The sequence below is a fragment of the Sorex fumeus genome, unplaced genomic scaffold, assembly GCF_029834395.1.
Source record: "Sorex fumeus unplaced genomic scaffold, SorFum_2.1 ptg000033l, whole genome shotgun sequence".
Lineage (NCBI taxonomy): Eukaryota > Metazoa > Chordata > Mammalia > Eulipotyphla > Soricidae > Sorex > Sorex fumeus.
In genome coordinates, this window is record NW_026606090.1 from 10,741,994 (window position 1) to 10,768,388 (window position 26,395).

At 46.9% G+C, this 26,395-nt stretch overlaps 1 protein-coding gene across 1 annotated transcript; it reads left to right on the plus strand.

Annotated features, from left to right (window-relative positions):
• Positions 1–745: 745 nt before the first annotated feature.
• Positions 746–19,907, plus strand: LOC130025984 (caspase-6-like). Its single transcript, XM_056116648.1, has 8 exons — positions 746–817; positions 9,553–9,565; positions 13,630–13,720; positions 14,145–14,300; positions 15,248–15,324; positions 16,325–16,500; positions 17,612–17,768; positions 19,669–19,907. Exons 1-8 carry the CDS (start codon positions 746–748, stop codon positions 19,905–19,907), a joined length of 981 nt encoding a protein of 326 aa, XP_055972623.1.
• Positions 19,908–26,395: the final 6,488 nt, after the last annotated feature.

A 26,395-nucleotide genomic window follows, 5' to 3' on the forward strand; every position in this document is an offset into this window, starting at 1 on the left:
TGGCCACGGGCCATCAATGAGCTTTCTAGCTGCCTTTAGCCTGTGCCCGTGGGCTGCTGGGATTCTGACATCACAAAGCTCCCTACAGATCTGCCTCTCCTCCCTTGAATCCGTGCGTAGAGACGGCTGTGCTCTAAGCTGTGGATTCTCTCCTCTGGAAGCTGTGCACTCACAGGAGTTAACAAAATCAAAACAAAAAAGAGTCTTTCCAGAAGGTTTTTAGGAGCAAATGACAAAAAAAGCTTTGATTGACAAAATCACTGGGCTGGAACAGGGTTCCCCATAAAAGTCACCCCACATGAAACTTTTGTGTACTGGTTTATTCCATGTGCAGACAATGCTGTGATAGTTTAATTTTTTATTCAGCGGAGATGAACCACATAAGAGTCACATGGTGAATGTGATCTCTCATTACTGAATTGTCATAGACATTTTTGGGACCTGAGGTATGACCACCATGATCCCTTTAGTTTTGGTCATTATTCTGGGTTTTTTGTTTGTTAGTTTAGGCTGCAGTGCTCAGGGCTTACCCCTGGCTCTGTACTCAGGTTTCACTCCGGAAGATTCTGGGGGGATCCTGGGGGGTGCTGACTGAACTCTTTGGTAGAGCTAAGGAGCACTTGTTTCTCTCTGAACGTTAGTGGCAACCACCAGCCACATGGACGCCGACTGCTTTCTCTGTGTTTTCCTGACCCACAGCGAAGGCAATCACGTTTATGCCTATGACGCTAAATTGTAAATTGCCATGCTGATGGACTTCTCCAAGGGCGACAAGTGTCAGAACCTGGTGGGAAAGCCCAAGATCTTCATCATTCAGGTGAGATCGCTAGTGATCATGAGGGCACTGACAGTTCCCAGAGCATCTTCTCCAGGCTCTGAGAAGCTTTGGATGCTGTCCCTGAGAGTTGCAATTTGAACCCTGGTCATAATCTCACCCTATCCTAGAAAGAACTGGTTAAGAGTCTCCTTGTTTGAAGTCCACGGAAGCCAGGGTACAAGACCAGCTGAGCCTGGGGGCCTCACCGGCCACCTCCATTCCTGGCTCCCTCTCGCTAAATGGAACATTCTACATTGCTCCTCTTCAGGACAACTGGACAGGCCACGCCTTGGGCCCGGGAATGCGTTACCCCTCATTTGAGCTTAGACGGCTGGAACAGGCTACTGATCAACCCCCTGGATAGATAGACAAACAAGGACAGCATTATAACAGGATCATAAAGAAACCAGAAGAAGATTAGGCCTAGGTGTGGTTTTAGAAATCCTGGAATTGAGCGCAGTTACCTGGAATTGAGTCATAATTCCCTTGAAGTGAGTTAGCCACGACAAGGTCAACTAAGGGTTACCAATCAGATGCAGGTAGAGAATAACCCTTAATAACCACTATGTAACGTTATGGAAGTCTTAGGCAACCCTTCTGCAACTCAACTTACAAGCAGTCAGCTAAGTACAAGTAGTGGAAAGGCCCTCAGACTTTGGCCAAAAGAGTGGTCCATGAAAGTCCCTGTTATATGATGCTATGGTCTAAAAGCCCCTCACTTTTTACTTTTATTACTGAAACACAATGCGGTACAGTTGTAGACTTAGAAGTTTCTGTGCTTGCATTTCAGTTATACAATGATCAAGTACCTATCGCACCACCAGTGCCCATTCTCCACCCTCACCAATCCCAGTATCCCTCCCACCCCCCATCTCCCATCCCACCGTGCCTCTGTGGCAGGGCATTCCCTTTTGTTCTCTCTCTCATTTTCAGAGCTGTGGTTTGCAGAAGAGACATTGAGTGGCAATCATGTTCGGTCTATAGTCTACTTTCAGAATGCATCCCTCATCCTGGGCAGATCTTCCCAGCACCCTTTATTTGGTGCTCCCTCTCTATCTGAGCTGCCTTTACCCCTAGAGTGTGAGGCTGGCCTCGAAACCATGGAGTGAACCTCCTGGTATTTATCACAGCTGTTCTAGGGTGTTAGTCTCTTATTTTGTTACTTTATGTTCCCCAGATGAATGCAATCATTCTATGTCTATCCCTCTCTTTCTGACTCATTTCGCTTAACATGATACTTTCCAAGTAGTACCACTTGTATGTAAATTTCATGACTTCCTCTTTTCTAACAGCTACATAGTACTCCATTGTGTAGATGTGCCAAAGTTTCTTTAACCAGTCATCTGTTCTCAGGCACTCAGGTTTTTTCCAGATTCTGGCTATTGTAAGGAGTGCTGCAATGAACAAACAAGTGCAGATGTCACTTCGACTATACTTTTTTGTCTCTCTGGGATATATTCCCAGTAGTGGTATTACTGGGTCAAATGAGACCTCAGTTTCTAATTTTTTGAAAATCGTCCATACTGTTTTCAAAAGGGCTGAACCAGTCGGCATTCCACCAGCATTGAAGGAGGATCCCTTTCTTGCCACATCCTCGCCAGCACGGTTGCTTTTGTTCTTGTGGATGAGGACCAGTCTCTGTGGTGTAAAATGATATCTCATTGTGGTTTTGATCTGCATCTCCCTGATGATTAATGATGTGGAGATTTCTTCATGTGCCTTTTAGCCATTTGGATTTCTTTGAGAAAGTTTCTATTCATTTCAATGCCCTATTTATTTATGGGGTTGTATGTTTTCTTCTTGTGGAGTTCAACCAGTACTTTGTATATCCTTGATATCAACCCCTTGTCGGATGTGTATTCGGCGAATATCCTTTCCCATTTTGTAGACTGTCTTTGTATTTTGGTCACTGTTTCTTTGGAGGTGCAGAAGCTTCTTAGTTTAAGATAGTCCCATTTGTCTATCTGTTTTCACTTGCTTGGCCAGTGGTGTGACATCTTTGAAGAAACCATTAGCTTCAATATCATGGAAGGTTTTGTGAACTTTGTCTTCAATGTACCTTATGGATTCCGGTCTGATGTTGAGGTTTTTAATCCACTTTGACCTTACTTTTGTACATGGCGTTAGGCAGAGATCTGAGACCACTTTTTTGCATGTAGCTGTCCAGTTTTGCCAGCACAATTTGTTAAAGTGGATTTCCTTGCTCCACTTCACTCTTCTTGCTCCCTTATCAAAGATTAGATGATTGTATTCTTGGGGGGAGATGTCACTCAATTCAATCCTGTTCCATTGGTCTACAGGTCTGCCTTTGTTCCAGTACCATGCTGTTTTAATTATTACTGCTTTGTAGTAGAGTTTGAAGTTAGGGAGGTCGATTCCTCCCATTTTCTTTTTCCCAAGAATTGCTTTAGCTATTTATGGGGGCTTATTGTTCCATACAAATTTCAGGAGCGTTTGCTCCATTTCTTTGAAAAATGTCATGAGTATTCTAATAGGGATCATGTTGAATTTGTACAGTGCTTTGGGAAGTATTGCCATTTTCACAATGTGAATTCTCCCGATCCATGAACAGAGAATATTTTTCCATTTCCTCATGTCCTCTTTTACTTCCTGTAGCAGCGTTTTGTAGCTATCTTTGAACAGGTCCTTTACTTCCTTAGTTAAGCTAATTCCTAGATAGTTGATTTTCTGGCATACAATTGTGAACGGGATTGTTTTCTTCATGTCATTTTCTTCTCTCTACTATTTGCGTATAGGAAAGCATGGACTTTCATGTATTGGTTTTATAGCATGCAACTTTACAAGTCTATCGTGTCTTTGAGTTTCTTGGTAGAGGTTTTAGGGTTCTCTAAGTATAGTATCATATCATCTGTGAATAGTGAGAGTTTGATTTCTTCCTTTCCTATTTGGATGCCTTAATATCTTTATCTTGCCTAATTGTTATTGCAAGTACTTCCAGAAATATATTAAGAAGTAGTGGAGAGAGTGGGCGTCCTTGTCTTGTCCCTGATCTTAGGGGGAAAACTCTCAGTTTTTCCCCATTGAGGGTGATGCTTGCTGTAGGCTTGTGATAGATGGCTTTAACCATATTGAGGAAAGTCCCGTCTATCCCCATTTTGTGAGGGTTTTCATCAATAACAGGTGCTGGATTTTGTCAAATGTTTTCTCTGCATCTATTGATATGATCATATGATTTTTATCTTTTTTTCGTTGATATGATGGATTATGTTGATTGATTTCCAAATGTCATACCATCCTTGCATCCCTGGGATGAATCCCACTTGGTCATGGTGTATGATCTTTTTGATGAGTTGTTGAATTCTATTTGCTAGTGTTTTGTTCAGAGTCTTCGCATCCATGTTCATCACGGATATCGGCCTGTAGTTTTCTTTTCTTGTAGTGTCTTTGATGCCTTTTGGTATTAGAGAGATATGGGCGTCATAGAAACTGTTTGGGAATGTTTCTGTTTCTTCAATTTCCTGGAAAAGCTTGAGAAGAACTGGCAAAACAAAAGGTCCTCTTTAAATGTTTGGAAAAATTAGCTAGTGAATCCATCTGGACATGGGCTTTTGTTTTTGGGAAGACTTTTGATTACAGTTTTGATTTCTTTAATGTTACCAGGTCTATTCAGGTACTCTAGATCTTCTTGATTCAGCCCTGGGAGATTATAGGAATTTAGAAACTTATCCATTTCTTGTAGGTTCTCTTGTTTCATGGCATACAGAGTTTCAAAGTAGTCTCTGATGATCTTTTAAATTTCTTTGGTTTCTGTTGTGATATCCCCCTTCTCATTTCTGATTTGGTTTATTAGGGTTCTGTCTCTCTTTCTTTGTGAGTGTTGCTAGTGGTATATCTATCTTATTTATTTTCCAGAAGAACCAGCTCTTGGTTTCATTGACCTTTCAGATCGTGTTTTTGGTTTCCATATTGTTGATTTCTGCTTTATCTTTTATGATCTTTTTTCTTCTGCCTGATTTGGGCTCCTTTCGTTGATCCTTTTCTAAAATCTTGAGCTGTGAAGTCAAGTTGTTTATGTGGGTCCTTTTTTCCTTCCTGAGAAATGCCTGCAGAGCTATATACCTTTCCCCCTTTACATGACTTTAGTTTCATCCCATAGGTTCTGGTAGCTTGTGTCTTCATTCTGTTTGTTTCCAGGTATCTTTTGATTTCGTCCTTGACTTCCTTTCTGATCCACTCGTTGTTCAGCATTGAGTTGTTTTACTTCCAGGTGTTTGATTTTGTTCTCCATGTCTGTGTGTGATTCACTTCTAGTCTCAGTGCATCATGGTCTGAAAAGATTATTGATACTATTTCTATCTTCCTGATTCTAATGAGGTATGTTTTGTGTCCTAGCACATGGTTTATTTTGGAAAATGTTTCGTGGGCACTGGAGAAGAATGTGTATTCTTTCTTTTGGCGGTGTAAAGCCCTGTATAGGTCTATAAGCCCTATCTCTTCTATTACTTCTTTCAAAGTCAATCTTTCCTTGCTGAGTTTTGTTCTTGTTGATCTATCCAGAGGTGATAAGGCGATATTGAAGTCTACAAGTCCTATTGTGTTGCTAGCAATGTCCTCCTTAATGTCCGTTAGCAGTTGTTTTAATATTTAGCTATTCCCTCGTTAGGTTCATATACATTTAAGAGTGTTATTTCTTCCTGTTGCATGTATTCCTTGATGATAGAAAATAGCCTTTTCTGTCCCTTCTAATCTTTTTTAACCTGAAATTCACTTTGTTGGATACTAGTATGGCCATCCCAGCTTTTTTGAGGGTGCTGTTTGCTTGCAGGATTGTTTTCCATCCTTTAATTTTGAGTCTGTGTTTGCTCTGACTGTTGAGATGAGTTTCTTGTAGGCAGCAGAATGTTGGGTTCTGTCTCTGAATCCATAATGCCACTTTGTGTCTCTTAATTTGTGCATTTATACTGTTGATGTTAAGAGAGATTATTGTTATAGGGTTTTGTGTCATCTTTCTGTAAGGGTCTGTTGTGCTTTTAGGGTTTGTCTTATTTTATAGTAGCCTCTTTAGCCCTTCCTTTAGGTTTGGTTTTGAGCCTATGAAGTTCCTGAGCTGCTGTTTATTTAGAAAATAGTGTACCGTTCCTTCGATTTTGAGTGACAGTTTAGCCGGATAGAGTATTCTTGGTCAAGCATTCATTTTAATGAGTTTTTTCACTATATCTACCATGGCCTTCGGGCTTGGAGGGTTTCCTCTGATAGGTCTTCATGAATCTAAGGGGTGCTCCTTTGCATGTGATTTCCTCCTTGACCTTTTTGCTTGCAGTCTTGTGTCTCCAATCCGCGGCATCACTCAATCTAACTATGATATGTCTTGGAGTGTTTTTGTCAGGGTCTCTTTTAGCTAGGTGCCCATGTTTTTAATGTAGTACTGATGCCCTATTTATTGTAAGGGATGTACTGTTTACTTATGTAGATGAGGTTGTTAATATAGAAGATGCTACGTGTAGCACTGTATTAGTAATACAATACTGAAAAATAAAATTTCCCATTACAATTTATATAAATACTGTGCTTTACAAAGTTTCAAACGTTCAGAATGATTTGTTATGGGCATTCAGTGTTCCAATACCAATCCCACCACCCCATGAGTCGGCTCCCTTGGCAGAGCCTCATTTATTCATTATATAATGCTTGGCTGACTTAATACTTGAGTATGTGAGCCCCGGGGTAAGCTTGGGTTTCCAGTTCTTTTCCTCACTCTCCTAGTTCTCATCCTGTAGATCCTTCGCCATCAGGTTACCTCACTTTTGCTTTCATTGCTGATTCATTTTCCCTGATTAGCCTTGCTAAATGTTTTCTGAGTATATATTCTCAGAATATATGGAGCTGGAGAAATTCTATAAAGAAGATCACACCTTCTACAAGATCATTGTCGGTGATTTTAATGCCAAGATAGGACCAAGAAGATCAGTCGATGAACTCCACATCGGAACCCATGGCCTGGAATGGAACGAACAAGGTGACAGACTGTCTGAGTTCATCATGTCAACCAAAACCTTCCATGGTAACTCACAATTCCAAAAGGCTGAATCTAAACGTTGGACATGGGAGTCTCCCGATGGACGGTTCCACAATGAAATAGACCACATCATATTCAATCGGCGGTTTTGCCTAACCGATGTTGCTGTTGTCCCAAAATTCCAAACGGGATCAGACCACCGTCTTCTTCGTGCAAAATTCTACCTCACAGAACGAGGAGAAAAGAATGCAAGGTTTAAGAAGAAGACTCCCAGAACAACCACCAACTGGGAACTCTTTGGCTCTGTTGCAGCAACATGGGAAGATGCCGTCATTGACAACATTGATGAGGAATATGATCGAATGATTCAGCACCTCCATGATTGTGCAAGGAATGCCAAGAGAGAGATAACCACAAAAAACCGTCTTTCTTCGAACACTCTTGAACTTATTCGCCAACGTGGCGTGGCACGTGCCTCAGGCAACCACAAGCAAACGTCCGAACTGGCAAAACAGTGCAGAAAAGCCATCAAGGATGACCTCAAAAACAGGAGAGCAGCAGTACTGGTAGATGCAGCAGAAGCTGGGAAAAACATTCGTAATGCCCGCCTGTACTTCACCAACTACAAAACCAAGATGACTGCCCTCCGACATCATGATGGATCTATCACATCTTCCAGAAGGGCAATGGAGAAGATTATTCATGAATTCTACTCAGATCTCTTTAATAGCCACATCCACTTGCCCACATACCACATACCACATGATGGATATGTCGTTCCCAATGTTCTCCCTTCCGAAATCCAACATGCCATCTCGTCGGTAAAGAAACAAAAAGCACCTGGCCCAGACAAGATCAGACCTGAACACCTGAAGAACTTACCATCAGTACTCATCAATACATTAGCTCGACTCTTCACACGCTACCTGTCTGAATGCAAGGTTCCATCCCAATGGAAAACCAGCAAGACTGTACTACTATACAAGAAAGGAGACATCCACGACATTGGCAACTATCGCCCAATCTGCCTATTGTCTGTCATCTACAAACTATTCACTCGAGTCATCCTGAATAGGATTAGCAGAACACTAGATGAAGGACAACCATGTGAACAAGCTGGATTCCGAAAAGGATTCAGTACCATCGACCATATCCACACAATAACCAAGCTCATTGAGGTATCTCGGGAGTTCAAGATGCCGCTCTGTCTAACGTTCATTGATTTAAAGAAGGCCTTTGATTCTGTTGAGACGGAAGCGGTCATGGAAGCCCTAGCCAATCAGGGCGTACAAACTCAATACATCAGGATCCTTCGTGAGCTCTATTGCGGATTCACTACCAAGATCTCACCATTCTACAAAGAAGTAATCATCCATATCAAGAGAGGGGTTCGGCAGGGTGATACCATTTCACCAAAACTCTTCAGTGCCACCCTTGAGAACATCATGCGACGACTAGAATGGGAAAACATGGGAGTGAAGATAGATGGTCGGCAACTACACCACCTCCGCTTTGCTGATGACATCGTTCTAATAACACCAAACATCAGCCAAGCGGCACAAATGCTTGCGGACTTTGACCGTGAGTGTGGAAAGGTTGGACTACAGCTGAATCTTACGAAGACAATGTTTATGAGAAACAGCCTTGTTCCTGACGCTCCATTCGCTCTCAACGGAACCACCATCTCCGAATGCAACAGTTATATATACTTAGGTCGAGAAATCAACATGATGAATGACCTGGCACCTGAGTTACGCAGGAGGAAGAGAGCGGCTTGGAATGCCTTCAAGAGCATTGAAGAAATAACTAAAAGGACAAAGAACCTCCAACTACGAGCACATCTCTTTGATTCCACTATTCTTCCTGCATTAACATATGCCTCAGAGACCTGGACCCTACGAAAACAGGATGAGAACACTATTCGGGTCTCTCAAAGAGGAATCGAAAGAACTATGCTTGGAATATCACGATTCACTCAAATGAGAGATAGAATCCGGAGTTCTGATCTTCGTCAACGCTCAAGAATCAGAGACGCTGTCTCATTTGCCAAGACATCAAAAATCAGATGGGCTGGACATGTAATGAGGTTTACAGACAACCGCTGGACTAGAGCCATTACTGATTGGATTCCACGAGACATCAAAAGATCACGTGGACGCCCACCTATAAGATGGTCAGACTTCTTCGTCAAGACCCTAAATGATCGGTTTGAGGCTCTACATGTTCCTAAAACGAACAGATACCATTGGGCTACGCTAGCACGCAACCGGGATGAATGGAGACGTTACTGGCACCCGCTCGAATAAATCGATGAATAACGGGGATTAAGTGAAGTGATTAAGTGATATTCTCAGAGATTTAGCTCTTACTGTCACTGTTGCCTCTGCATGTTTCTGCACACTTCTTCTTCATCTGTTCTTCTCTAGTTCCCTTTAGGGTGTTTATTCTTGAGTTAGTCCATTTACATCTAAAGCAATCATATGATCCGTAATATTGAGTGCCAGTTTTGCTTTACAATTGCCATGAGGTTCATAAAACAATTTTGAACTCATTTGAAAAGCACAGTTTTACTCCTCACATTTTCTTCTTTGGCCTTGGCTGCTGTAGTTTTACTATTGACCTTCACGCCCAGCTCTACAAATGGCTAACGTATAGTTGAAGTTACTCATTACAAGCGACACTAACTGTTTTCCCACTAGAACTTATGACTATTTTTTTCCTGTAAGCTGAATGCCCGGAATGCCTCTGGTCTGCCTAGAAACCAATCTCCAGTAAGGTTATCAGAATTAAAATGTGAGGATACCTGATTGGGAGCATCTTAATTTCCCGCAGGCCAGCGTGGAGGTTTCTGATACGTGTATAGGACATGCTGCTGTCATGGTCCTCCTGGTTCTGAGGTTCCTACCCCTTTATCTTCCTTTGGGACCCCTGGGATGCGAATGCTTCTGTGCCTGGACTCAGTGGATTAAGCCAGACCTCGCCCCATGTTTTGGTTGTCTCCACAGAACTGATTGGTTCTTGGATGTTGTCTCTGTAAGCGTTAGTACGCTGTGGCCAGCAGTGTGGGGGGCTGTTGGTTTTCAAGTCTCCGAGGGCTGTTTCAAACGTATGGCACAGCAGCTTAAGTCATGGTGAGAGCAGTTTTTGGCTACGATTGACGAACATTTTTAATACTTGATTTTTTATAGTAAATCACAAGGTGGTTATCTCTCCATTTTATAAAATGTTTTATAAATGCTTATGAGATTTGGGAACAGTTTTGAGTTTGTATTTTTTTTACACCCAGAGATGCACAGGGATTACTCCTGGCTCTGCACTAAGGAATTCCCTTTGTCGGTGTTCAGGGGACCATATGGGATGCTGGGAATCGAACCTGATTTGGCCACATGCAAGGCAAATGCCCTACCTGCTGTGCTATTGCTCCAGCCCCTTGTAGTTTCTTTCATCCCTTCATGCCTTGCCAGTTTAGAACTGTAGCTGGGGGCAGTGGTATCGGTTGGCCAAGGATCTTTCTCCTGCCACCTTGCAATGAGGACCCCATTCCGTTTTGGTAATATAAAACGAGCTATCATTTAAAAGTTCAGAGGAGTTCAAAAACCAAGTACTTTCATCCTACAATGTGGTCGGTTCAGAGCTTTTGACATCAGTGTTTGGTTAAAATACACCAATGCTTGTTTTTGGGCACCCAAGTCCTCATTCTCAGCCTTAGGAGCGGCCGTAGCTCTGCTCCACTTTGACATGCTCAAGGGTACAGCTATTCGTGTTCTGGAGGACACCAGCAGAAGCAGCAGTATCCACTGACCGCCTTGTCTTTCCTCTCTTGCCAATAGCCACAACAAACACACCCCAAGTGAAACCAAGAAAACCTATGTTATGTAAGCATTTAAAAATTATTATTAACAGAGACCAATGGAAGAGTCAAGTGTACACCACCAGGGGAGATCCCAAGCCGTTTGCCACTGCTTCCATAGGCGCTGGAAGTGGCACAGGTGGGTGAGACCCTCCTCGGTCTCTGGAGGAAGAAGAAAGTCAAGTGACACTGGGGCTCTGAAGGGCTCAGGAAGAGCAAATGTTGCCTGGCCAATCCGTAACCTGGAGGAGTCTTCCTGGGGTTAGAACCCCTGCTGCCTCGGTGCCTCACTGGCCAGTGTGTTAGCTGAAAGAAATTTTGCTCTGCATCCTGCTGGGTACCAGGGGGCCACATGGGTTGCCGGGCATCGAACCACGGCAGCTGTGTGCAAGAAAAATGCCCTCCATGCTGTAATATCGTTTCTAGTCACAAGATTTCAAAAAAGAAAAAGAAAAAAGTCTCAGTTCCAGCATTTTTTGTTTGAGAGTTGAAGGACTGGGGTAGGTAATTGAAGGTATAACGACCCCTAGATCTTTCAGGCACTGTGCATGGAAGGCTTGTTTTCTGAACCAAAACTTCTGGGTTAGAAATCGCTAAGGAAAACATCAAGTCTGGTTCTTCATTGTGTAGTCATCACCTGGACAAAAGGGCTGTTTGGCCTGGCAGAGCCTGCGCAGGCTGGGGCTAGTGGCTAGTACTCAGGAATCATTCCTGCGGGTGCTCAGGCAACCATTTACGATGCCGCGGCTTCCAACCTGGGTCATCCGGTGTAAAGCTAGTGCCCTACTACTGTGCGGTCTCTCTCTATCCTGCAATATCATTATAACCATCAAATTATCCGGAGTTACTTGCAAGTGACCATCATCTGCAATTCTGATCACCAACGTGGAAGGCAGTATGTGAGATAATCTGAGTACACAACTCTCTGTGTCGATCACCTACTTGGAAGGCGATATTTGAAATAACCTGAGCACACAACTCTCTGTGCCATCAACAATGCAGAAGACTGTATTTGAGATAACCTGAGCACACAAGTCTCCATCAGGAACAGTTGCTCCTTCCTGGAGACAGAAATCAGGGGTCGGGCAACAGCTCAGGGACTGGGGCACATTCGTGCAGGTGGGAGCCTGGGTAACACTAAGCCCCTTTGGTCTTGCCCCAAATAGCAAAGCTCTGACACGGGAATGTCTCTGATATCTGGGGTGCATGTTTCTGGAGGGTCTCAGAACTCAGCTGAGTTTGGTGAACAGCACGTTGGCCCTCCTGCCCCACCCTCTCCCCGGTCACTCCCAGCACTGGACCTGAAGCCTGGGGTGTGCCCGTAATGGGGTGTGGTGCAAGACTTTTCACGGCAGCAGACCCCGGTGTGTGAAGTATAAAAACAGGCAGTGCTGTGTGGAGAGGAAGCTGTCCCGGGAGCGTGCGGGTACGGAGCACAGGGCCAGAGGAAGGGACATCGCCAAGAGCAATGGGTGAGGAAGGAGGCTGGAGTGGGTCAGAGACTCTGAGAGCTCAGCCCTGGGCCACCGTGGAGAAGAAATGCCCAGGACAGCGGGGAAGACAGAGACCGTGGGGAAAGATCTAAGGAAACAGTGCCATGTGTTGTATGTGGAGGGAAGTGTGCTGCCTGGGCTGGGTGGGGTGTGCGGGGCAGGGAGTGTTCCAGAACCTTTGGGCAGCTGTAGGTTGCTGGGTTTGGATGAGCTGCTGTGAGGACAGGAGGAGCCCCAGTCAGCATGTTGTGTGGAATGTCCAGGGCACGGTGTTTGCTGTGTGTTCAGGAAGCCCAGCTATAAGTATGGAGATGCTCTATCCCGGGCCCATTGTGAGTGGCAGGAACAGTCACCCCAGGGACAGGTGTGGGGACAAGTAGGTGTACGGCAGAGAATTCACTGATTCCGTGAATGTGGGGTTTGAGGTACAGGGTAGGGCTGTGCATTGTGGGTCAGCAGGGCAGTGAGGGCCCATGTGAGGGCAGGAACGGCCCTGGCCCTTGGGCACCTTTACCCAGAGGTGTTACTCTCTCTCCCTCCAGTGTTGGTTCATTTCCCTCACTTCCCAGCTGTGAAGCTGATGAATGTCATTTCACCAGAACAGGCAGCTTAGCGGGGGCTTTCAGAGACTGCTCTGTCCCAGGAAGGGAGTTTCACTTGCACATTGACCAGACCAGAGGAGAGGCTACAAATGCAAGGCCCCTTTATTCCTTGCTCGAGCTAGGGCACGAGTCTCATCGAAAGCAGTGGAGTCTAGACAAGGACCCCAACTCTGAATTCCAAGCAGCATATATGGGGTTTTGGTTACATAACAGCCTTTTTTTTTCTAAGAACTGGCAATATGTTTCCAATTCTGGTCCCTGTCCCATGAGTCACTTCAGGGCCCAGAATTATGTTTCCAATTCTTGGTCTCCGTCTGGTCTCATGACTCTTCTCCCTAGGCCCTCTTGACTTGACTGGGCATCACTGCCCATGTTCCCTATCGGATAGGCTGTTCCCACGTGTGGCATATCTGCCCAGGGTAATATTGTTTCCTGAGAATTTGGAACTTTCTGGTGGGGGAAACCGAAACTTAGGCCTCCTGAGTTTCAGTCATAGAGTGGATCCTGCCAGGGCTCTAATTCATCCTCACAAGACATATCACTGAATAACCCAAATCTAGGCCCTGGAAGGGCTCCCTCTGCCTTGAAGCGTTTCCTGCCTTGGGGTCTCGTCACTCATCATGGTTCACATGGGGGCTCATCACGGCTCCCCTTCGGACACCTTCAACATTTCTCCTTTTGTCGCTTATAGTTCTGGCTGAGGCAGAGTCAGGAGGGGACATGTGGAGTGGCTGGGATCTCTTTCATCCTGCTCCTTTATCCTGCTTTGGTGGCCCTTCCCCTAACCCCAGCCAGTCGCTGGGGTTCTCTACTACCCCCAAAAGAAGGACCTTAAGGGTGGCATTTGGAGCCCTGTGGAACCCCCACTCCCCCCCCCCCGTTTTTTAAAGTTCTAAGCAAAAGTCAAATGACCACCACGATCGACTCTTCACAAATACGTGAGGAACAGCACATCCTGGAAACAGTCGCCTTCCACGGGAGGTGAGACACGTTCTTTCCCAATTCTTTGCTCTGGGCAGCCAGGCTGCATGTCAGCTGTGAATGTTGGGGCCAGCATGGGGCAGCATGGCTGCCCTGTAGTCTCTGCACTGCCCCCACTTGGAAAGGACTTAATTTCAGATCCAAGTGACAGGCGGTGTTTTGGAGATGTGGGAGAGACAGGCGTACGGGGAGTGGAAAGGGTAGGGAGTGGGGGTAAGGACTTCAGCACTGGATCTGCCGGCCTGAGCTGTGGCTGGACCAGAGGCTCCTGAACTAACTTGGTCCCTACCACACTTTGTGGCCTGGGGACCCCCTCACCCCCGCCTGGATCTCTGCCTCCCTTAGTGAATGCATTGGGACGTCCTGGCAAGCCTGTCCCTGCTCCCAGAAGCTCTTTAAGAACCAAGTGACCGTTTTCTTTAAGCATCCACAGCATAGAGAGAGAACAAGAAGAAAATTACAAAATGAACCACAAGAGGCGAGGAATCGCTTTGATCTTCAACCACGAGCATTTCTACGATCACCTGCGTTTGACCCAGCGCTCAGGCACCTGCGTAGACCGGGAGAATCTCCGTCGCAGGTACCATGTCTGGGTTCCTGTTGGGCACAGCCTCCAATAGAGCAGCCGGGAGGCTGGGAGCTCAGACACCATTTGGGGTAATGCTCCTCAACTGGGCTGGCTCCGGTGTCCCACGGGTCTTCCAGCATCCCTGAGTACTCACCCAGGTATCCTCACACTGACCCCTGTGTCCTCCTGGTCAAGACTCAGTGGCAGGACCCCAGACCCCCTGTTGAGCGGGAGGTGCCTTACCACATTTGCACAATGATCCTGTTTGATATTAAGCACTGAATGTTTGGGGGGGGGGTTCTTTTTTGGGGGGGGTGGGACACACCTGGTGGGACTCCTGGTTCTTACACAGGGGTCACCCCTGGTGGTGTGCGGGGGACTCTGTGGGGTGTCTGGGACTGAACTCGGATAGGTCTTGTGCAAGGCGGGCACCTGAACCACTCGACTGTCACACAGGCCCCGAGGAGCACATGGGTTTTGCACCAGCTGGAATTTCCCCCTACCAACTGGCTAGATGTGCCCCTAAGAAAACAGAAACAAAAGCAGACGAGTGCTCTGGGGAGGAATCTGGCCTGTTCCAGCACGTCCTGGTCTAACGCATTGTCAGAAATGTGTCTGTACTTTGAGGGCGGCACTTAAGCCAGGAGAAATCCCCAGAAGATGGGTTGGGGATGAGCAGGAAAAACCCTCAGCGTCCTATTGGGTGTCTGTTTCTCCCGAGGGAAGAGTCAGTTTGTTTGGTCTGGCTTTGGGGGCCACCCAGCTGTGCCCCCAGGTCTTCCTGCTGGGCTCGGGGGACCCTCTGGGCAGCCAGGGTGGTGAGCGTGCACCCGCTGTGCTATGGTTCTGACCTGGAGGGTCAGTTTGTGTGTCCTCTAAGTAGGCGTCCATCCCTGGGATCTGCTGGGCTGCAGGGTGACTCGGGGTAGACCCTAACCTCCCTTCCTCTTGCTCCCCAGGCTTCAGAAACTAGGTTTCGAGGTGGAAAGCTATGACAACCTCAGAGCGAAAGATATACTGCTCAAAATGTATAATGGTAAGTGGATGCCCCCAGTCAGGAGGCTTGAGCCCGACCTGGTCACTTGGAAAGATGGGCTCAGACGGTCCGTGTCTGTCGCCAGCTTACCCGGGCCCCAGACAGCAGGCTTCTTCTCCATGTCAGGGACCCTTGTAAAGCCTCCGGGCCCTAGCGCTGACCAAGGTCCAGCACACGCCTGGCTGGCTGGCCGCTGCAGACGGTAATGCTGAGGTGGCTTCACGATCATAGGTCAGGAGGACTCTAACTGACCACATCCCAGTGCCTCCCTGACCGAGGGGCACTGTGGAGCCACACTTTCATTCCTGTTTCACAGTGGAGTCACTGATTGAATAGAGCAGACTAAGAAGTGCAGTGGGCCACAGACTGGCCATGGGCTGGCCATGAGCTTTCCAGCTTCCTGCAGGCTCTTGGAATTCTGACATAATGAAACTCCCTTCAGGTTTGCCTCTCCTCCCTTGAATGCTTTTATCTGTCCATGGAATGGCTGGGTTCTAAGCAGTGGATTCTGCTCTGGAAGCTGAGCACTCACAACGAGTTTACAAAATCAAAACAAAAAAGAGTCTTTCCAGAATGTTCTAAGCAGCAAATGACAAAAAAGGTTTTGATTGCCAAAATCACTGGGCGCTTGAACAGGGCTCCCCCTAAAAGTCTCCCCGCAAGAAACCTTTGTGTACTGGTTTTTTACATGTTCAGACATGGCTGATATAGTTTAATTTTTAGTTCAGTGGAGATTAACCACATAAGAGTCACAAGAATGAATGTGATCTCTCATTATTGTATTGTTAGTAACATTTTTGAGACCTTGGATATGACCACCATGATCCTTTAGTTTTGGTCATTATTCTGGGTTTTTTGCTTGTTAATTTGTTTAGGCCTCAGTGCTCAGGGCTTACTCCTGGCTGTGTGCTCAGGATTCACTCCTGGAGGTTCTGGGGGGACCCTGGAGTGTGGATTTTTAGGTAGAGCTAATGAGCGCTTGCTTTTCTCTGAATTTTAGCATCAACTGCCAGCCACACGGATGCCGACTGCTTTCTCTGTGTTTTCCTGAGCCATGGTGAAGGCAATCATGTTTATGCCTTCGACGCTAAGGTGGAAATTTCCACGCTGACAGACTTCTTCAAAGGCAACAAGTGTCCGAGCCTGGTGGGCAAGCCCAAGATCTTCATCATTCAGGTGAGACCTCGAGCGATTGTGAGGGCACTGACAGTTCCCAGAACGACTTCTCCAGGCACTGAGAGGCTTTGGCGTGCTGTCACTGAGAGTTGCAATTTGAACCCTGGTCATAATCCCACCCTATCCTAGAAAGAACCGGTAAAGAGTCTCCGAGTTTGATGCCCAACTAAGCCAGGGTGTGACACCAGTTGAGCCTGGGGTCCTCGCTGGTCACCTCCATTCCTGGCTCCCCATCACTAAATGGAACATTCTGGAATGTTCCTCTTTAGGACAACTAGGCAGGCCACATGTTGGGCCAGGGAATGTGTTACCCCTCGTTTCAGCTGAGAGGGCTGGGGAAGGCCCGTGAGCACGCCCCCTGGACAGACAGAGAAGCAAAGGCAGCACCATGACAGGCTCATAAAGAAGCCAGGAGAGGCTAGGCCAGGGTTGCAGTACCAGAAATCCTGGAATTGACTGCAGATACCTGGAATTGAGTCATAATTACCCCAAAGTGAGATAGCCATGGTGAGGTGAACTAACAGTTACCTATCAGATGCAGGTAGGAAATAACCCTTAGTAACCACTAGATAACCTTATGGAAGTCTTAGGCAACCCATCTGCAACTCCAACTTACAACCAGTCAGCTAAGTACAAGTAGTGGAAAGGCCCTCAGACTTCAGCCGAGGGTGGTCCATGGAAAGTCCCTGTTACATGATGCTACGGTCTTAAAGCCCCCCACTTTTGAGACATGGGGACGCTCCTTCCAAGAAGGCTGCCCCTGCCTGGGTGAGCCGGACGAGAGCCCTTTGTCGAGCTAGCCAATAAAGACCCTTTGCTTATTGCATTGCAACAAGTCTTCCTGTGGTTCCTCCGGGGAGAGTTCAGCCCAGTTTAACATCCTAAATAATTCAAAAGAAATTCTGAAGCCCCGGCACCTTTCTGTCAGTGGCATTTGCTGAATTTTGAGAGTGCCCACACCATTTTCCTCTCGGCCTGTCGGGGCCACATGTCAGTTCTCATGCTGTCCTCGAACCAGAGGACTCTGTGCTTCCCCAGCTGGCCCTGGGGCCCTCTGAACCACGCCAGCATCAGTGGGCCCCCATCAATCCCGCTCCTGCCTATGTTGTAGGCATGTCGTGGGGACAAGTACGATGAGCCTGTCCAGCCCATGGAAGAGGTGGACTCTATGCGCCTGCTTGAAATCAAAAACACCCAGGTGGACGCAGCATCTGTGTACACGCTGCCCGCTGGCGCCGACTTCCTCATGTGCTATTCAGTGGCCGAAGGTGTGTGGGGTCCAGGCGCCTGAGGTTTCGGGTGGGAACCCCGTGTGGCACCAAACCGAGGCTCCCTCCTTGTGACTGGTCACTACCACTGGTGGCCATTGGTACCCGTGTTTTGGTGCAGTACTCATGCTCTGGGCTGGAGCTATAGCACAGCGGGTAGGGCATTTGCCTTGCAAGCAGCCAACATGGCTGACCCGAGTTCGATTCCTCCACCCCTCTCGGAGAGCCCGGCACACTACCGAGAGTATCGAGCCTGCATGGCAAAGCCTGGCAAGCTCCACATGATGTATTCGATATGCCAAACACAGTAACAATTGTCACAATGGAGACGTTACTGGGCCTGCTCGAACAAATCGATGAACAACGGGAGGACAGTGACAGTGACTCATGCCCTATTTATTTTGTAAGTGATGTACTGTTTACTGATGTAGGTAAGGTTGGTAATACAGAATATCCTGTGTGGAGCACTGAATTACTAATATAGTAATTAAAAATAAAATTTCCCCTTACAACTTATATAAACACTATGCTTACAGAGTTCATAATGTGCATAATGATTTTTTATGGTGTTCTACCTGAATCTCACCACCCTTGTCTCCAGTTTCCCAAAATGCCCCCTGAGTCTGACCCCATGGCAGTCCCTGAGTCATTCATTTTATATTGCTTGGCTGACTTAATACTTGAGTATGTGAGCCCAGGAACGGCTTTGGGGTTCTGGTTTGTTTCCTCAGCCTGTACATCTCAGCCTGTACATCTTTTAACATCTGGGTTACCTCACTTTCGCTTTCATTGCTGATTTGTGCCTTTTTTTCTGATTAGCCTTGCTAAATGTTTTCCGAGTTTATATTCTCAGAGATTTAGCTCTTACTGTCAACCTTCATCTCTGCGAGTTGCTGCATGTTTCTTCTTTCATCTGCTCTTCTCTAGTTCCCTATAGGGTGTTAATTCTTGAGTTAGCCCATTTACATCTAAAGCGATCAACTGATAGGTAATATTGAATTCCATTTTTGCTTTACGATTACCATGAGGTTCATAAAAACAATTTTGAACTCATTTGCAAAGCACAGTTTTACTCACCACATTTTCCTCTTCGGCCTTGGCTGCTGTAGTTTTACTGTCGACCTTCACGCCCAGTTCTACAAATGGCAAACGTATTGTTGAAGTTAATCATTACCAGTGACACTTTCTGTTTTCCTACTTTAACTGAAGATTATTATTTTCAGTAAAGCTGAATGCCTCTGACCTGCCTAGAAAACACTCTCTAGGAAGGTTATCAGAATGGGAATGTGAGGATTCCTAATTGGAAGTGTCTAAATTTCTCACAGGCCAGCGTGGAGGGTTGGAATCCGGTTGGAATCCGTTTATGTATGGGTTGCTGTCGGGGATCTCCGGGTTCTGAGGTTCCTACCGTTTTCTCTCCCTTTGGGACGCCTCGGGATGTGAATGCTTCTGTTCCTAGGCTTCGGTGGATTAAGCCAGACCCTGCCCCATGTTTTATTGTCTCTAAAAACCTATTGATTCTTGGGTAGTGTCTCTGTAAGAGTTAGCACGCTATGGCCAGCAGTGGGGTGGGGGGGGGGGGGGCTGTTGGCTTTCAAGTCTCCGGGGACTGTGTCAGAGAAGGCACTGCTAAGATGGTGCCCGTACCAGATTCCTTAACAGCAGCTCACGGCTGGGCCCTGGCTGATGTGCCTGAGCTTAGACTCTCTGCAGTTTCCTGGGCCACCCCTCTGAGGCAGGGACCCCTTCCTGGTTCACTGTTCCAGATGCAGCCGGTGCCACAGTCTTTAATGAATCCCCTTCTCCCCCTTGAGAGCAGTCCGGGTACATGTCTGACTGTCTTTGGGGAACCCCGCAATCTTTATTTCCCTGACGATGACCCTGTGCTTTGCCTCTTCAGGGTATTTCTCACACCGGGATACCAAGCACGGCTCGTGGTACATCCAGGATCTGTGTGAGGTGCTGGCAAAGTATGGCACGGACCGGGAGATCACGGAGCTGCTCACTATGGTCAACTATAAGGTGTCCCAGCGCAGTGTACAGGGCAGCATTGACGAGAATGCCATCGGCATGAAGCAGATCCCCTGCTTCGCCTCAATGCTCACCAAGAAACTGCGCTTCCCTTGCAAGCCCCAGTGAGGGCCATGGCTTCGTTTTTACATGTCTATCTGCAGAATGATTTCTCATATCTTACATATCATGAGGGCCAAATATATAATACAGTACCTTAAATCACGGTGAGAGGGGTTTTTTTTTTGGGGGGGAAGCTAAGATTGACGAACATTTGCAATACTTGATTTTTACAGTAAATCACAAAGTTACTCTCCCTATTTTATAAAATTTTTAATAAACGCTTATGAGTTTTGGAAACAGTTTGGAGTTGTATGTTCCCTTACTCCTTCATGCATTGGCAGTTTAGAACTGTAGCTGGGGGCAGCAGTCATGGTCGGCCGAGGATATTTCTTCTGCCCCTTCACAAGGAGGACCCCGTTTCAGTTGGGTAAGAGAAATGAGCTATTATTTAAAAGTTCAGAGAAGTAAAACAAACCAAGCACTTTCATCCTACAGTGTGGTCAGTTGAAGGATTTTGACAATAGTGTTTGTTAAAATGCACAAACGCTTGTTTCCAAGCAGCATAACCCCCAAGTCCTCATTTTTGGCTTTAGGCGCAGCCATAGCTCTGTTCCACTTTTACACGCTAGAGGCCACAACGAGTCAGGCTCAGGAGTACACCAGCAAAAGCAGCAGATTCTACTGACCGCTTCGCAGTTCCTCTCCAGCCAAAAGCCACATCCCACACTCCTCAAGTGAAACCAAGAGAACCTGTGTTATGTAAGCATTTAGAAATTATTATTATTAACAAACAGAGACCTACGAAAGAGTCTAGAGGACACTTCCAGGGGAGATTCCGAGACATTTTCCACTCATGGCTGCTGCTTCCATAGGCACGAGAAGTGGCAGAGGTGGCTGAGGGCATCCTCGGTCTAGAGAGGAAGGAGAGAAGCTGGTGACATCGGGACCCTGAAGGGCTCAGGATGTGCAAAAGCTGCTTGGCCAACACATAACCTGGTGAAGTCTTCCTGGGGCTAGACCCACAGTTCCCTCGGTGCCTTACTGGCCAGTGTGTCAGCTGGAAGAACTTTCCCTCTACATCGTGCTGGGGGCCAGAGGGACACAGGAGGTGGTGGGCATCGAACCAGGGCGGTTGTGTGAAAGGAAATCACCATGCAAGCAGTATTATCGCTCTGGTCCCAAGATTTAAAAAAAACGCAAAGAGCCTCAGTTCCATCATTTTTTGTTTGTGTGTTGAAGGGCCAGAGATTTCCAGGGGCAGGCACCTGAAGGTATGACAACCCCTGGCTCTTTCAGGCGCTGAGCATGGAAGGCTGATTTTTGAACCAAAACTTCTGGGTTAGAATCGCTAAGCAAAATGTCAAGTCTGGTTCTGTGTTGTGTAGTCATCAACTGGAGATAGGGATGTTTGGTCTGGCAGAGCCTGTGCAGGTTGGGGTTGGCGACCAACATCCAGGAATCATTTCTGCGTGTGCTCAGGCAACCATATGCTATACCGGGATTCAAACCTGGGCCAGCTGGTGTAAAGCAAGTGCCGTACTGCTATGCTGTCTCTCTGTCCCCTGGAATATTATTTTATTTTATTTCCATTTTTTATAATTTTATTTATTGGATCACCATGAGAGCAGTTACAAAGCTTTTGGATTTAAGTCTCGGTCATTCAATGAAACACCCGTACCTTCACCAGTGCCCATTTTCCACCCACCAAAACTCCAATATACCCTCATCTCACACCCTCCCTCTACATGTGGGGCAGATGATTCCCACATTACTCTCTCTCCTTTGATTGCATTCAATATTTTCATACCAGACCCACCATTATTATTTGGGATTTTACCCCAACACTCTGATCTGCTGAAAAGGCAACAGTAGAAAATTTGTTTTCTATTGCTGGTTATAAATAATATATGATGTCCTGTGGCTGCAGTAGTGGCCGCGTGATTTTGAAATTCTGAAATTTTAACAATTAAATCTGAAGGATTTCTGCCATAATATACTGAGTTTCAAGATTTATTCCTGAGTCTCTGGGATCATGGTCGTTAAGTAGCTTGATCAGGAGCCAGAGAGGCTGTTCGTGGACGGTGACCCGGGGTCTGGTTGGGATGGGGAGGAAAGGGTAAGCTCCACCTCCATCCCGTGGGGCCCCACGTTTCTCATCACTGCGGGCCCAAAACTGACTGTCCAGTGGCCTGTGGAGGGTGGTAGCCACCGAGCCGCCAGGGGAACAGGCCAAGGCACGAAACCTATTCCCACCTGGGGTCACTCAGAGCCTGCAAACCACTGCAGGCATTAGACCATTTCTGCCAAAAGCCGTTGGACTTTGAGATTTGTTTCTGAGTCTCTGGGATCATGGCAATTAAGCAGTTTGATCAGGAACCAGAGAGGACATGCCTCCAATTATATAGCTGAGCCGGAGGTGTTTTGTGGGTGTGTCTCCCACATACTACTTTTGGCATTTTACTTTCGTGGTAAACTTGATAAACAAGATTTTGGGGTCTTGCCAAAGGCACAGCAGCAATTTTGGGGTATCTGGAAGTCTGAAGGCGCCATCAGACTCCTTATGCACTCGTCTCAGGTACAGATTGACCTGCTGGTGGCACCATACCCCCTGAAATATCACTTAATCACTTAATCACTTAACTTCCCGTTAGTCGTCGATTTGCTCGAGCGGGCGCCAGTAACGTCTCCATTTGTCCCTGTCGCGTGCTAGTGTAGCCCAATGGCATCTGTTCACTCCGGGAACTTGAAGGGCCTCAAACCGATCGTTCATGATCTTGATGAAGAAGTCTGACCATCTGGTAGGTGGGCGGCCACGTGGTCTTTTGACATCCCGTGGAATCCAGTCGGTAACAGCTCTAGTCCAGCGGTCGTCTTTAAATCTCATTACGTGACCAGCCCATCTGATTTTCGACACCTTGGCAAATGAGACAGCGTCCCTGATTCTTGATCGTCGACGGATGTCAGAACTCCGGATTCTTTCTCTCATTTGAGTGAAATGTGATATTCCAAGCATAGCTCTTTCTATTCTTCTTTGGGAATATCATTTTAATCAAATTATCCGGAGTTACTTGCAAGTGACCCTCATCTGAAATACTGATCACCAACTTGGATGGCAGTATTTCAGATAACCTGAGCACACAACTCTCTGTCACGGAGAATGGTCTCTCATTCCTGGAGACAGGAAAGCAGGGGCAGGGCATCATCTTAGGGCTGGGCCACATATGTGACAGGTGGGAGCCTGGATAACACTAAGCGCTGTTGGACTTGCCTCAAACCGCAAAGCTCTGACACAGGAATGTCTCTGAATCTGGGATGCACGTTTCATTGAGCACATCTGGAGGGTCTTAGGACTCAGCTGAGTTTGGTGCACAGCATGTTGACCCTGCCGCCCTTCCCTCTCCCCGGTCACTCCCAGTACTGGGCATGGAGCTGTGGGTGTGCCTGTGATGGGGTGCAAGTGTGGTCACAGCAGCAGGCCACGTTGTGTGGAGAATATCCACAGGCAGCGCAGTGTGGAGAGGAACCTCTCCTGGGAACATGCGGGCACGGAGCTCGGGGCCAGAGGAAGGGACGTCGTAAGAGCAATGGGTAAAGAATGAAGGGGGCCGGGCTAGTATCTCCAAGAGGGCAGTCCAGGGCCTCCATGGAGATGGCACACCCGTGATGGTGGGGGAAGATCGGGGCCATGGGGAACAGTCAGGGTTGACGGAGCTGTGTGCTGTGTGCAGAGGGAAGCGTGTCAACTAGGCTGGTGTGTGGTGCAGAGAAGGGAATGTCCAGAACTTCTGGGCAGCCATAGGTTTCTGGGTTTGAATGAGTGGCTGTGAGAACTGGAAGAGCCCCAGGAGGCATGTGTGGAGAGGGATGTCCAGGGCACGGTGTGGGACGTGTGGCCCCGCAGTCCAGCTGCGAGTGTGGAGACGCTGTGTCCTGGGTCCACCATGAGTGGCAGGAACGGTCACCTTGGGGACAGGTCTGGGAGCCAGTTGGAGGACGTGTTTGAGGAGGTGTACGGGACACGCTGGTGCCAGGGAATTGGGTAGGCAGGAGGAATAGGATGTGACGGGCAGGGAGGGCAGTTAGGGCCTGGTGTGGGGGTAGGAACGGCCCTGGCCCTTGGGCGCCTTTACCCAGAGGCGTTTCTCACTCTCCCTCCAGTGTTGATTCATTTCTCTCACTGCCCAGCAGTGAAGCTGATGAATGCCATTTCACTGGAACAGGCCGCTTAGTGGGGGCTTTCACAGACTGCTATGTCCCAGGAAGGGAGTTTCGCTTGCACATTGACTAGGTCAGATCAGAGGCTGCAAATGCAAGGCCCCTTTATTGCTGGCTCGAACTAGAATCCGAGTCTCATCCAATGCAGTGGAGTCTTGACAAGGACCCTGACTCTGAATTCCAGGCAGCTTATAAAGGTTTTGGTTATAAAACAGCCTTTTTTCTAGGAACTGGCAATATGTTTCCAATTTTGGTCCCTGTCCTATCCCGTGACTTCAGAGCCCAGCATTATGTTTCCAATTCTTGGTCCCTGTCTGGTTCCATGACTCTACTCCCTAGGCCCTCTCTAATTGGTTGGGCACCACGGCCCGTGCCCCCTACTCTGATAAGCTGCTGCCATGAGGCGGTGTACCTGCCCAGGGTGATACGGTTTTCTGAGAAGTCAGGAATTTCTGATGGGGGAGACCGAGACTTAGGCCTGTTGAGTTTCAGTCTTTTTTTTAAAAATTTTTATTAGTGGAACACCATGAGGTACAGTTTTAGACTTACAAATTTTTGTGCTTGGATTTCAATTATACAATGATTGAGTACCCATCGGTCCACCAGTGCCCATTTTCCACCCTATGGATCCTAGAATCCCTCCCACCCCCCATCTCCACCATCCCCCCTGCCTCTTTGGCAAGGTATTCTCTTTTGTTCTCTCTCTCCTTTTGGGTGCTGTGGTTTGCTAAAGAGGCATTGAGTGGCAATCGTGTTTGGTCTATAGTCTACTTTCAGCATGCTTCTTCTATCCTGGGAGGATCCTCCCAACACCCTTTATTTGGTGCTCCTTTCTCTATCTGAGCTCCCTTTTCCCCTAGAATATGTGGCTGGCCTCCATGCCATGGAGCAAAACTCCAAGACACTGACCCAGCCCCCCTCCTTCTTTACCCATTGCTCTTACGATGTCCCTTCCTCTGGCCCCAAGCTCCGTGCCCGCATGTTCCCGGGAGAGGTTCCTCTCCACACTCGGCCACTCTTGAGTGTTAGTCTCCTATTTTGTTACTTTATGTTCCCCAGATAAATGTAATCTTTCTATGTCTATCCCTCTCTTTCTGACTCATTTCGCTTAACATGATACTTTCCATGTAGTACCACTTGTATGTAAATTTCATGACTTCATCTTTTCTAACAGCTACATAGTACTCCACTGTGTAGATGTACCAAAGTTTCTTTAATCAGTCATCTGTTCTCAGGCACTCAGGTTTTTTCCAGTTTCTGGCTATTTTAAAGAGGCTGCAATGAACAAATAAGTGCAGATGTCACTTTGACTATACTTTTTTGCCTCTCTGGAATATATTCCCAGGAGTGGTATTGCTGGGGCAATTGGGAGCTCGGTTTCTAATGTTTTGAGAATCGTCCATACTGTTTTCCATAAGGGCTGAAGCAGTCGGCATTCCCACCAGCAGTGAAGGAGGGTCCCTTTCTCACCACATCCACGCCAGCAACGATTGCTTTTGTTCTTTTGGATGTGGGTCAGTCCCTGTGGTGTGAAAGGATATCTCATTGTTGTTTTGTTCTGCATCTCCCTGATGATTAATGATGTAGAGCATTTTCTTATGTGCCTTTTAGGGATTCGGATTTCTTCTTTGAGAAAGTTTCTGTTCATTTCGTCGTCCCATTTATTTATGAGGTTGGATGTTTTCTTCTTGTGGAGTTCAACCAGTGCTTTGTAAATCCTCAATATCAACCCCTTGTCGGATGTGTATTCGGCGAATATCCTTTCCCATTCTGTAGATTGTCTTTGTATTTTGGTCACTGTTTCTTTGGAGGTGCAGAAGTATCTTGGTTTAAGATAATCCCATTTGTCTATCTTTCTTATCACTTGCTTGGTCCAGTGGCATGGCATCTTTGAAGATACCATTAGCTTCAATGTCATGGAGGGTTTTGCCAACTTTGTCTTCAATGTACCTTATGGACTCCGGTCTGATGTTGAGGTCTTTAATCCATTTTGATCTTATTTTTGTACCTGGCATTAGGTAGAGATCTGAGCCCACTTTTTGGCATGTAGCCATCCAGTTTTGCCAGCACAATTTGTTAAAGAGGCTTTCCTTGCTCCACTTCACTTTTCTTGCTCCCTTATCGAAGATTATATGATCATATGCTTGAGGGGATATGTCAGTATATTCAACCCTGTTCCACTGGTCTACAGCTCTGACTTTGATCCAGTACCATATGTTTTAATTATTACTGCCTTGTAGTAGAGTTTGAAGTTCGGGAGGTTGATTCCTCCCATTTACTTTTCCCCAAGAATTGCCTTAGCTATTCATGGGGGCTTACTGTTCCATATAATTTACAGG